Source organism: Puma concolor, chromosome D1 (assembly GCF_028749965.1).
Source record: "Puma concolor isolate L17-30 chromosome D1, mPumCon1.1.hap2, whole genome shotgun sequence".
In the NCBI taxonomy this organism is placed as follows: domain Eukaryota; kingdom Metazoa; phylum Chordata; class Mammalia; order Carnivora; family Felidae; genus Puma; species Puma concolor.
The window spans coordinates 12,318,143-12,330,173 of NC_141676.1; the positions used below are offsets into that span (position 1 = coordinate 12,318,143).

General features: G+C 37.8%; 1 protein-coding gene across 1 annotated transcript; it reads right to left on the reverse strand.

Annotated features, from left to right (window-relative positions):
- Positions 1–4,244: 4,244 nt before the first annotated feature.
- On the reverse strand, positions 4,245–5,192 carry LOC112865039 (olfactory receptor 5B17-like). Its single transcript, XM_025928090.1, has one exon. The coding sequence runs from the start codon at positions 5,187–5,189 to the stop codon at positions 4,245–4,247; it is 945 nt and encodes a 314-aa protein (XP_025783875.1). The 5' UTR covers positions 5,190–5,192.
- Between the last annotated feature and the right edge of the window lie 6,839 nt (positions 5,193–12,031).

Genomic DNA, 12,031 nt, shown 5'->3' on the forward strand with positions numbered 1-12,031 from the left:
GTCATGATCTTACATAGAGAAAATCCTAAAAAATGTACAAGAAATTATTAGTCAATAAACTTATTCACTAAACAAGAATAAGTTGTGCTTACATACACTAGCAATAAATAATACCAGAAGAAAATTAAGGACAAAATTCCACTTACAATAGCATCCTTATGTTAAAATAAAAAGAAATTTAACCAAGGGTGAAAGTGTTGTACACTGAAACTATGAAATGAATTGCTAAAATTCAAGGAGCCCTAAATAAATGGAAAGACATTCTGTGTTCATGAATTGGGTGATATGATACTGTTTACTGGCAATGCTTTCCAAAGTGATCTATAGCTTTGATGCAATCCCTGTCATAATTCTAATGAACACAAAGAGAAAGGCTATTACGAAAATTCAAATGGAATTTTAAAGGACCATCAACAGCCAAAACAATATTGAGAAGAATGAACAAAGTGGGAGGACTCACCCTTCTGGATTTCAAAACAAATACAAATCTAAATTAATCAAAACAATTTGATACTGCCTCAAGGATGGAGACATAGATCAACTGAATAGAATTGAAAGACAAGATATAAACTCATATATCTATTGCTAATTGATTTTTAACAAAGGTGTCAAGTTCATTCAATGGGAAAAGAAATCTTCAACAAATGGGCTGGGACAGCTGGTTATCCACATGCAAGACTGAAGTTGAGCTTCTTCTCACAGCATATACGAAACTCAACACAAAATGGTTGATGACTGAAATATGAGCATTAACAACATAAAACCATTAGAAAATGTGAGAAAAATTCCAGACCTTGGATTGGGCAATGGTTTCTTATGTATTACATCAAAAACACAAGCAACAAAAGAAAAAAGAGATGAGTTGAACTTCTTCCAAATTACACATTTTTGTATATCAAAGTACACTTTCAAGAAAATGAAAAGAAAAGCTTAAGAATGGGAGAAAAATATTTGCAAATCACATTTCTGATAAGGGCGTAATATGCAGGCTATATAAAGGACTCTTACAACTCAACAACAGAGAAACCCATAGACTCATTGAAAAATGGGTAAAGTACTTGAACAGACATTTCTCCAAAGACGATTTACTCAAAACCAATAAGCACATGGAAGTATGCTCAAAATCATTAGGCATTAGGGAAAAATAAATCAAAACCATGAGATACCATTTCACACCCATTAGGATGGTGAAAACTAACAAATTGTGGCTAGAATGTGGATAAACGGGAACCCTTGCACATTACTGGTGGGAATGAAAAATGGAACATTTATGAAAAACAGTTTGATGTTCTTTAGGGTGCCTGGGTGGCTCAGTCGGTTAAGCGGCTTACTTTGGCTCAGGTCATGAACTCACAGTTCCTGGTTTCAAGCTCCACGTCGGGTTCTGTATTGACAGCCTTTGTCTTGACAGCTCAGAGCCTGGAGCCTGCTTCAGATTCTGTGTTTCCCTCTCTCTCTGCCCCTCTCCCACTCATTCTCTCTCTCTCTCTCTCTCTCTCTCTCTCTCTCTCTCTCTCTCAAAAATAAGTAAAAACATAAGAAAAATTTAAAAAAGAAGTCAGACATAAAAGATCACTTACCATATGATTCTATTTACATGAGATATCCATAATAGGTAAATTCATAGGTTATTGGTTCCCAGGGACAGGGATCCTTCAAGGGTACAGGATCTTCTTTGCAAATAAAAAAAATTCTTTTGGAATTAAATTGAGGTGATGGTTGCAGAATATTGTTAATGTGCTAAATACTACCGAGTTGCACAACTTAAAACACTAGATTTTGTTATGCTAATCTCACATACATTAAAAAAGGCCAGGCAGAGGGAAATTAAACAGACAATAGGAGGAGAAAATAATGTGATCACAAAGGCAGAAACTGATGGAAATACCACTGAGGAATGCTGGCGGTCACCTGCAGATGAAATACACCAGGGACGGAGTCTCCCCTAGAGACTCCCAAGACTGAGATCTTTGTTTCATCCCAGTGAAACTGATTTCCAACAACTGGCCTCCAGAACTGTGAGAAAACAAATGTGTGTGGTTTTAAGGTCCCAGAGTGTGGTCATTTGTTACAGCAACCATAGGAAACTAACATAAAATCTTTATTATCTTTGCTGTGTTCAACCACTGGGTTTTCAATTTAACGTGTTCCTGCAGCATGAGCTAGCATGCTTTGTTGTGTGTGTTCTGTTTTTACAAACAGATGATGAGTTTTTCTGTCCGGTGTCAGTTCCTCTTCTCATGCAGTTATTCATTCCTTAAAATCTTTTACTGAGCCTCAGCTCTGAGCTCTCAAGAGTCTTTGTTAGTGAGCAAATCAGAAATTGTTCCCGGCTGCATAGAACTTTTATTCTAATAGAGAAAACAAATAAAATGAGTAAACACACAAAAAATGAATAAACAATATTTTGACCACTGTTATGAAGAAGATGATAGAGATAAATATTTGTGACCTTTTTTCCCTATGTACATTTGTTCCTATACAGAATCACATTTCATTAGCTACTTTTGGGCTCTATGGAATAAACATTAGACTCTGAGAATACATATCTAAATGAGATAACATCTGTGGGCTCAAAAGTCTTGCAATTCAGTGCTACAACTAAACCTATAAAAACAAAGCAATATAATTCGTAACTGTTTTAGTAGTTCTATGGAGAAGGTTGGCATATTAGATGATTGAAAGAGAGATAAGAAAAGGAGCAGAAGGGAAAGGATGCTGACATATTTTGAGCAGCTACTCTGTTCCAGGCACTGTGCTACAGTCTGGCTCGTTCAGTACCCATTTAATAGAAGTCTGTGAGAGAGGCAGTAGTTTCCCCATTAGAAACTCAGAACACTTACATAACTTGCCCTACATCACAAAGTTTGGTTTGGAATGGAATTCACATTGGATTTGTTCTCTCTCCAAAACGTATGCTAAGTCGGCACTAGCCATTTTGGTTATGGTTTGGAGGCTGGTGAGGATTCAAAAGAAATCATTGTAGCATCAGGATATGCTGGAGAAATTTGATAGTTTTCCCAGCATTAATCCTCCCCACCCCCACAACATCCTCCAGATCTTATGGGAAGCTCTCTGAATCTGTTAGGGTCAATAATACTAGCTGCCGAGCAAGCAAACTGCAAACAGCAGTGACATGACCATAGATGTCTTTCGTGCTTGCATATTGTTCCATTAGTTGTTCTGGGGGAACTTATACAGAGATCCAATTGACCTAGATTCTTTCCATTAGTGGTTTTGTCATTCTTGTGGTCTGAATCCTCTCCATCCAACTGGTAACAAAGAAAAAGAATGAACAGGACATCACCTGGGAAGTTTCATAGTCCAAACTTGGAATTAGCATATATGACCTGTACTTACATTCTATAGTTAAGAACACAAGCACATGGTCACTACTAATTGTAGGAAGGCAGAGGAATAAAGCCTATGCATTTTTCCAGGAGTAAAAAGGAAATAGTTTGGGAAAATAACTAACCAGTCTTTTCCACTGTAATGCTTATGATTATCAAATATCCATCTTATACTTCCTTCCACACAGGAAATTTATTATTCACCTCCACTAGGGAGATAACCTAATCCCAACCAACCAATATAGAAGCACAATGTCCAAGAAGTTCAATCATTTTCTCTATCCAGTCCATGTGTGGCTCCTTGTTGCCTAGCAACTTATGCACTAAAAAGAAAACTTAGCTTGTTCCACATTCATACCCAATAAATAATGTTGGGTCTGAGTAAAGATAACCAGGGGAAAAGAAGCCTCCATTCAGAACATGCAGTAATGGAAGACCAATAGGATTTCAGTTTAGAAACCTTATGGAATTGACATTACCAAGGCCCCTGATCCTGGTGATGGGATTTATTTCTCTGTGAGACCCTGATTTTTTTTTTTTTCTGGAGGAAACTCCATTATCCACTGTTTTCCTCAATACCTGGTCCAATATCTTAAGTGTTTTTTTTTTTTCTTTTCCATTATTTTTTCTTACCATTTCTGAAGTACATCAAGGAAAAAAAAAGTATGTCCAATGCAATACTAACAAAGAAGTTTTCTTCATAAACTGCTTTGGTTAAAAAGAATTATCATATTTTTTTCTGTATTTTGGATACCTGGATCTGTTACAAAATTAAAGAGATAAATAATATTAGAGTAAATTTTATGTTTTAATACCCTATATGGCCATGAACATTGAGTTATGGCATAGAGTAGATCTAAGTGGGATAAAGTAACTTTTGTGGATTCTACATCACTAAAAGACTAAACCTAGAGAATATTTTGCCCTCTCAACAACCTTCTTGATAGCATTCTTGACCTCTTTGTTCCTCAAGCTGTAGACCACAGGGTTCAGCATGGGGATGACCATAGTATAGAACACAGATGCGATTTTGTCTGTATCCATGGAATGACTTGAACTTGGCTGTACATACATGATGATGACTGTCCCATAAAATATGGAAACTGCAACAAGATGAGAAGCACAGGTAGATAAAGCCTTTTGGTATCCCTCACCTGACTGTATCTTCAAAACGGTAATAAATATGAACATGTAGGAAATCAAGATAACTAGAACTGCAAAAAAGATATTAAAGCTTGAAATAAGAACAAGAATCAGCTCATTAGTGTCTTTATCTGAGCAAGCCAGGGTCATGACTGCTGGAATATCACAGAAAAAGTGATGGACTACATTGGACATACAGAAAGAGAGATAGAATGTGTCTCCAATGTCAATAGCAGCAGTTAGAAAAGCAAAGACATAGGAGCCTATGGCCAGACGAGCACACACACTCATTGTCATGGTGGTGGTGTAATGCAGGGGTTTGCACACTGCTGCGTAGCGATCATAGGCCATTGAAGCTAAGAGGTAACTTTCCACAGTCGCAAAGAGAACAAAAAAGAACATCTGGGCGGCACACGCATTGTAGGAGATGACCTTGTCTCCTATAAGTAATCCAGCCATGACCTTAGGAGTGATTGTTGAGGAGTAACAAAAGTCTACCAGGGACAGGTTACTGAGAAAGAAGTACATGGGAATGTGGAGACGAGAGTCGAACAGGATCAGCACGATCATCCCCAGGTTCCCAATCAGAGTGACGAGGTAGATGAGGGTGAACATTAGAAAGAGAGGAACTTGCAGCTCTGTGTTATTGGTTAGTCCCAGCAGGACGAATCCTTTCACCTCTGTATTATTCTTCATGGATGTGATTTGCATATCACAAGATGCTCTGTGGCTCTGTGGCAAAGAAAAGTAAAGGAACACAGTGATGAACAAAAACCAGTTGCACAATAATCGAAATGTACAAGCATTTTTTTTTATTAGAGCAATATTTTTGTTCTTCAACATTCTTCATTTCTAAAGCATGGGCATGGCAACACAATTTAGTGATAACTTATCTCTAGAGTAATACACTTTTGGATAGGATGGGTCCTTACAGATCATCTCCAACTTCTAGATTTTATAGATGAGTAAACTAAGTTACAGGAAAGGCTAACGAGTTGTCAAAGTTCATATGCCTGGAATCTCCTATTTCATATCTTTTAAAAAATGTTTAGGGGCGCCTGGGTGGCGCAGTCGGTTAAGCGTCTGACTTCAGCCAGGTCACGATCTTGCGGTCCGTGAGTTCAAGCCCCGCGTCAGGCTCTGGGCTGATGGCTCAGAGCCTGGAGCCTGTTTCCGATTCTGTGTCTCCCTCTCTCTCTGCCCCTCCCCCGTTCATGCTCTGTCTCTCTCTGTCTCAAAAATAAATGAACGTTGAAAAAAAAATAAAAAAAAAATGTTTAATGTTTATTCAATTTTGACAGAGAATGAGAGAGAGCAAGTGGGGGAGGGACAGAGAGAGGGGGACAAAGGATCCAAAGTGGGCTCTGTGCTGACAGCAGCGAACCTGACCTGGGGCTTGAACTCACAAACCACGAGATCATGACCTGAGCTGAAGTTGCATAATTCACAAATAAATACATAGTAACACAGTGGACTAAATACAGCATTAGAAGCATGTACAGTCAACAAAGCCAATTCTGAACAGAAGGTATAGCATTGGATGTAAAGTATTCGACTCTGAGAAGCATGTGTGTGCAATCACATATCACCTCTACCATTTACTGGGAGACATTTGTCCTAACTTAACTTTTCTAAATCTCTGTCCACCAGCAAAATGGCATTGGTAACCGCCTCAAGGGATTATTGTAAGAGTTAAAAGAAATGATGTATAAACAGAGTTAGCACAATGTGGGTGCTCAAGCCTGATGAGTACTAGCTATAATATTAGCATAGAACAATCATCTCCATGTTGGTTTAGGAAAGTCAAGTGGCAGATGTCGGGGCTGGGTTTTAAAATCTGGTGGCCTTAACCTTTGATTTGCCATTTTTGCACATTCTGTCTATGAAAATATTTTGTTTCCTCCACATTTCTCACTCCGTGCTCATGGCTGGGTCAATCATTTTGTGTGAGAACCTGGGGATCTTCAAGTTTTCTTTTTCTTAATGTCTTTCTTGAGATCCACGTTTTACCTTGTGGTGAAGTACTCCCCTTTAACTTAGACTCATTCTTACCATCATTACTATCAACACTTAGCTGGATCACAGACACGGAAGGGTGAAAATTCGTGGCACGGGGGTTAATACTAATCTGTAGATCTATTCATGAAGAAGCACAAATCTTTGTATTTTTAGTTGCAGCTTTGTGAAAGACATTCATTCTTTGGTAACCACTATTCTCTACCATCTTCCTCGTGGCTCCTAAACATATTCTTTTACAGATCTTCACCTTAAAGTATTTGTGTTTGTCAACACCTCATCCACATAGTAATATAATAGATTGTCATGATATCACACCTATATCTGTGGTCTATGATGACTAATAGTTCTCCTGAGGTTAGTAACAGCTTAAATTTCCCGCTTACATGTAGTGTATCTCATAGATCAAGAGACAAATATATGGATAATAGATGATACTGATGATGATGATGATGATGATGATAGGAAAATAGAAATAGAAGAAGAGGAAGGGATATAATCGTGTAGGCATACTCACACACCATATACCTATAACTTTACATTTAAGAAAATGGAAGATTCAAGAAGTCATGTGTCTTCTTAAAATTCTACAGCTAGTATGCGATATTTAAGATACAGACCCATGTCTAACTGATCTTAATGCCGGTAGCTTTCACCGCTGCCTTGTCAGATTTTCTAGATGAACAAATAGTAACAGAGTAAGTTGTAGGGAAATAATAGTGAAGAATGTGTAAGGGTTTTGGTAGCTTCCTGATGATCTTTCTGGAGTCTAAAGAAGTATCATTTCACCTTATCTGGTTAGTTATCCCTTCAGTGACAAGTCAACACATTACCACCTACTCAATCAGAATACCATCTATCACAGTTTTTTGCTATCCTCTTAAGAAATTACAATGCTGATGACAATGTTTTGCCTTTGATGCCTACACTTATGCCAATGTTCAGAAATAGTGTCCAAGCAACCAGATAAGAGATCAATAACTCACAGAAGATGTAGCCACCCTGCTATTTCTGCATCAATCACATATTTCACTGCAAATGTATATTGAATCTAGAAGCTTACCTTGCTCTTGAAAAGAAGGGAAAGACAGTTCTGAATTGTGAGTCTGCAATCAGGAACTCAGCCCTAGAAGAATGTTATAAATAATGTAGGAGAAATTCTGTCTCATGTTCTGGTGAAGACATTCCAAGTTTCCTGAAGCATGAAGACATGCAGAAAGGATCATTAATGTGAGTCTCCTAGGAAGCCTGCATTTAACAATTGCATTTACCATGGATTTCTCTGGGTATGTGGAAATTATTTACCTTCTGCTCATCTCAGTTTCCTTCTTTATGATAAAGAGATAATAAAGTGATCTCTCCCACATACTTTACAGAATTGTATCTGTGACCAGCAAGTGAGGGTGGGTGCATGAAAGACCTTAGTAAAGGCTTAACTTTTCAACATGAATCAATTTTGTTTTTATTTCAGGGTGTTCTCCCTGTCTGTCATTGCAGACTCACTGAAACTACCCAGTTGGGGCAGAAGCTGGTATCGCCAACAGTTGTAGCTTTCAGTTCAATAAATTATGACCAAGTAGGCTCTGCTCAGAATCTGGTCCTTTTAAATAAGGGCTGGCAGAATCATGATGGGATTCCAGCATCTAATGAACAAGAACAAGTAGAAAATTATACAGGGATGGAACTCTTGGGGGAACAGAATCCCCATGAGGGCAATCACTTCTTTTCATTGTTCTTACTAAGGAGGAAACAACTGAACTGTGTGTAGGGACATAATTTGATATGTTGAGTAGCATATATGTTTATTGGCAGTCTTGCTGCCCTTTCTTCCTCTACCCCATTTAAAAAATTCAAGTGCCTTTTACACACGTCGAGTAGCTTTGTTTAATCCATTTATAATTATTTTGATTTTTGATGTTTGACATGTATTTTTTTATTGAAGTATAATTGATAGACAATGTTAATTAGTTTCAGGTATACAACATAATGATTAACAACCCTACACATTATACTATGCTCACCACAAGTGTAGCTACAATGTGTCACCATACAACTATTACGAAACCATCAACTACATTTCCTCTGATGTACCTTTTATCCCCTTTTCTGAAAATTACTTTTGTTTTTTATCTGCCACATTTTGTATTATGTTTTTCGCCTTTCTGTTTTTGAGATGCGACAACTAAGTCTTAGAAATTGTAAATATTGATAAATAGCATCCAGGTTTTGTCCTTCTTGAGTTCACAAGGAACAAATATGGCACATGGGTCAAAGAGATGGAGATTAAATTCTGCCTTAATTCTGGGTGGTCAATTTGAAAGTTTGGTTCAAACCTGTAGGAAGATGGGTTGCTCTTCTCCAATTTACCCTTCTGTAGTCAGTGCTGATGGTGCTCTGCCCACATACCCTTGGTGCTCCTCACCGCTGTACAGGCCAACACTTACTGTGGGAAAAAAATGAATCTGACACTTGTATCTTTTTAAAGATTTATTTATTTAAATTCAAGTTAGTTAACATACAATGTAGTATTGGTTTGAGGAGTAGAACCCAATGATTCATACTTACATATAACACCCAGTGCTCATCCCAACAAGTGCCCTCCTTAATGCCTATCACCCAGTTAGCCCATAACCCTACTCATCTGCCCTCCAGAAACCCTCAGTTTGTTCTCTGCATTTAAGAGTCTCTTCTGGTTTGCCTCCCTCTCTGTTTTTATCTTATTTTTCATTCCCTTCCCCCATGTTCATCTGTTTTATTTCTTAAATTCCACATATGAGTAAATTCATTTGATATTTGTGTTTCCCTGACTGACTTATTTTGCTTAGTATAATACACTCTAGTTCCATCCACATTGTTGTCAATTGTAAGATTTCATTCCTTTAGATTGCTAAGTAGCATTCCACAGTATATATACACCACATCTTCTTTGTTCACTTGTCAGTCAATGGACATTTGGGCTTTTTCCATAATTTAGCTATCATGATAGCACTGCTATAAACATTGGGGTTCAGGGGCCACCTGGGTGGCTCAGTTGGTTGAGCATCCTGCTTTGGTTCAGGTCATGATCTCGTGGTTCACGAGTTTGAGCCCCACATCTGGCTCACTGCTGTCAGCCTGTCAGTGCAGAGCCCACTTCAGATCCTCTGTCTTCCTCTCTCTGCCCCCCCCCCCCCACTTGCACTTGCCCCAAAATAAGTAAATAAATACAAATTTAAGAAAAACATTGGGGTGCATGTGCCCCTTCAAATCAGCGGTCTTGTATTCTTTGGATAAAAACCTACTAGTGCAATTGCTGGGTCATAGGGTAGTTCTATTTTTAATTTTTCGAGGATCATCCATAACTGTTTTCCAGAGTAGTTGCACCAGTTTGTATTCCCACCAGCAATGCAGAAGGGTCTTTTACTGCATCCTCACCAACATCTATTGTTGCCTGAGTTGTTAACTTTAGCCATTCTGACAGGTGTGAGGTGATATCTCATTTTGGTTTTGATTTGTATTTCCCTGATAAGGAGTGAAGTTGGGCATTTTTGCATGTGCCAGTTAGCTATCTGGATGTCTTCTTTGGAGAAGTGTCTATTCATGTCTTTTGCCCATTCTTCACTGGATTATTTGTTTTTTGGGTGTTGAGTTTGATAAGGTCTTTATAGATTTTGGATACTAACCCTTTATCTGAAATGTCACTTGCAAATATCTTCTCCCATTCTGTCAGTTGCCTTTTAGTTTTGTTGATTGTTTCTTTTGCTGTGCAGATGCTTTTTATCTTGATGAGGCCCCAACAGTTCATTTTTGCTTTTGTTTTCCTTGCCTCTGGATACATGTCTAGTAAGAGGTTGCTGTGGCTGAGGTCAAAAGGTTGCTGCCTGTTTTCTCTGTAGGATTTGGATAGTTTCCTGTCTCACATTTAGGTCTTTCATCCATTTTGAATTTATATTTGTGTATGGTATAAGTAAGTGATCCAGTTTCATTCATCTAAATGTTGCTGTCCAGTTTTCCCAGCACAATTTGCTTACATGACTCTTTTTTCCATTGGATCCTTTTTCCTGCTTTGTCGAAGATTAGTTGGCCATACGTTTATGGGTCCATTTCTGGGTTTTGTATTCTATTCCATTGATGTTTCTTTTTGTACTGGTACCATACTGTCTAGATGATTACAGCTTTGTAGTATACATACCTTGAAGTCTGAAACTGTGGTGCCTCCAACTTTGGTTTTCTTTTTCAACATTACTTTGGCTATTCAGGGTCTCTTGTGGTTCCATACATTTTTTAGAATAGTTTGTTCTAGCTCTGAGAAGAATGCTGGTGTTATTTTGATAGGGATTGCATTGAATGTGTAGATTGCTTTGAGTAGTATCAATAAGAATAATATTTATTCTTCCAATCCATGAACATGGAATATTTTTCCATTTCTTTGTGTCTTCTTCAATTTCTTTCATAAGGTTTCTATATTTTTCAGTGTACAGAACTTTTACCTCTTCGGTTAGGTTTATTCCTAGGTATCTTATGGGGTTTGGTGCAATTATAAATGGGATTGATTCCTTGATTTCTCTTTCTGCTGCTTCATTATTGGTATACAGAAATGCAACCAATTTCTGTATGTTGATTTTTATATTCTGCGACTTTGCTGAATTCCCATATCAGTTCTAGCAGTTTTCTGGTCGAGTCTTTCCAGTTTTCCATGTAGAGTATCATATCATCTGTGAAGAGTGAAAGTTTGACTTCTTTGCCAATTTATATGCCTTTTATCTCTTTTTGTTGTCTGATTGCTGAGGCTAGGACTTCCAGTACTATGTTGAACAACAGGGGTGAGAGTGGACATCCTTGTCATTCTCCTGAACTTAGGGGGAAAGCTTTCAGTTTTTCCCCATCAGGATGATATTAGCTGTGGACCTTTCATATACGGCCTTTATGATGTTGAGGTAGGTACATTTGTCCCTACTTTGTTGAGAGTTTTTATCAAGAATGGATGCTGTATTTTGTCAAATGCTTTTTCTGCATCTATTGAGAGGATCATGTGGTTCTTATCCTTTCTTTTATTAATGTGGCGTATCACATTGATTGATTTGCAAATATTGAACCAGACCTGCATCCCAGGCATAAATCCCACTTGATTGTGGAGAATAATTCTTTTAATATACTGTTGAAATCAATTTGCTAGTATCTGGTTGAGAATTTTTGCATCAGTGTTCATCAGGGATATTGGCCTGTAATTCTCCTTTGGTCTTGGAATCAAGGTAATGCTGGCTTTGTAGAATGAGTTTGGAAGCTTTCCTTTCATTTCTATTTTTTGGAACAATTTGAGGAGAATAGGTATTAGCACTTCTTTAAATGTCTAGTTGAATTCCCCTGGGAAGCCATCTAACCCAGGTCTCTAGTTTGCTGGGAGATTTTAGATTACTGATTCAATTTCTTTGCTGGTTATGGGCCTATTCAAAATTTCTATTTCTTACTGTTTCAGTTTTGGCAGTGCATGAATTTCTAGGAATTTGTCCATTTCTTTCAGATTTCCCAGTTTGTCAGCATAT

What these genes read in the sequence shown, in the direction of transcription:
- LOC112865039 (XM_025928090.1), bottom strand. Translation starts at nt 5,189, where the DNA reads ATGAAGAATAATACAGAGGTGAAAGGATTCGTCCTGCTGGGACTAACC.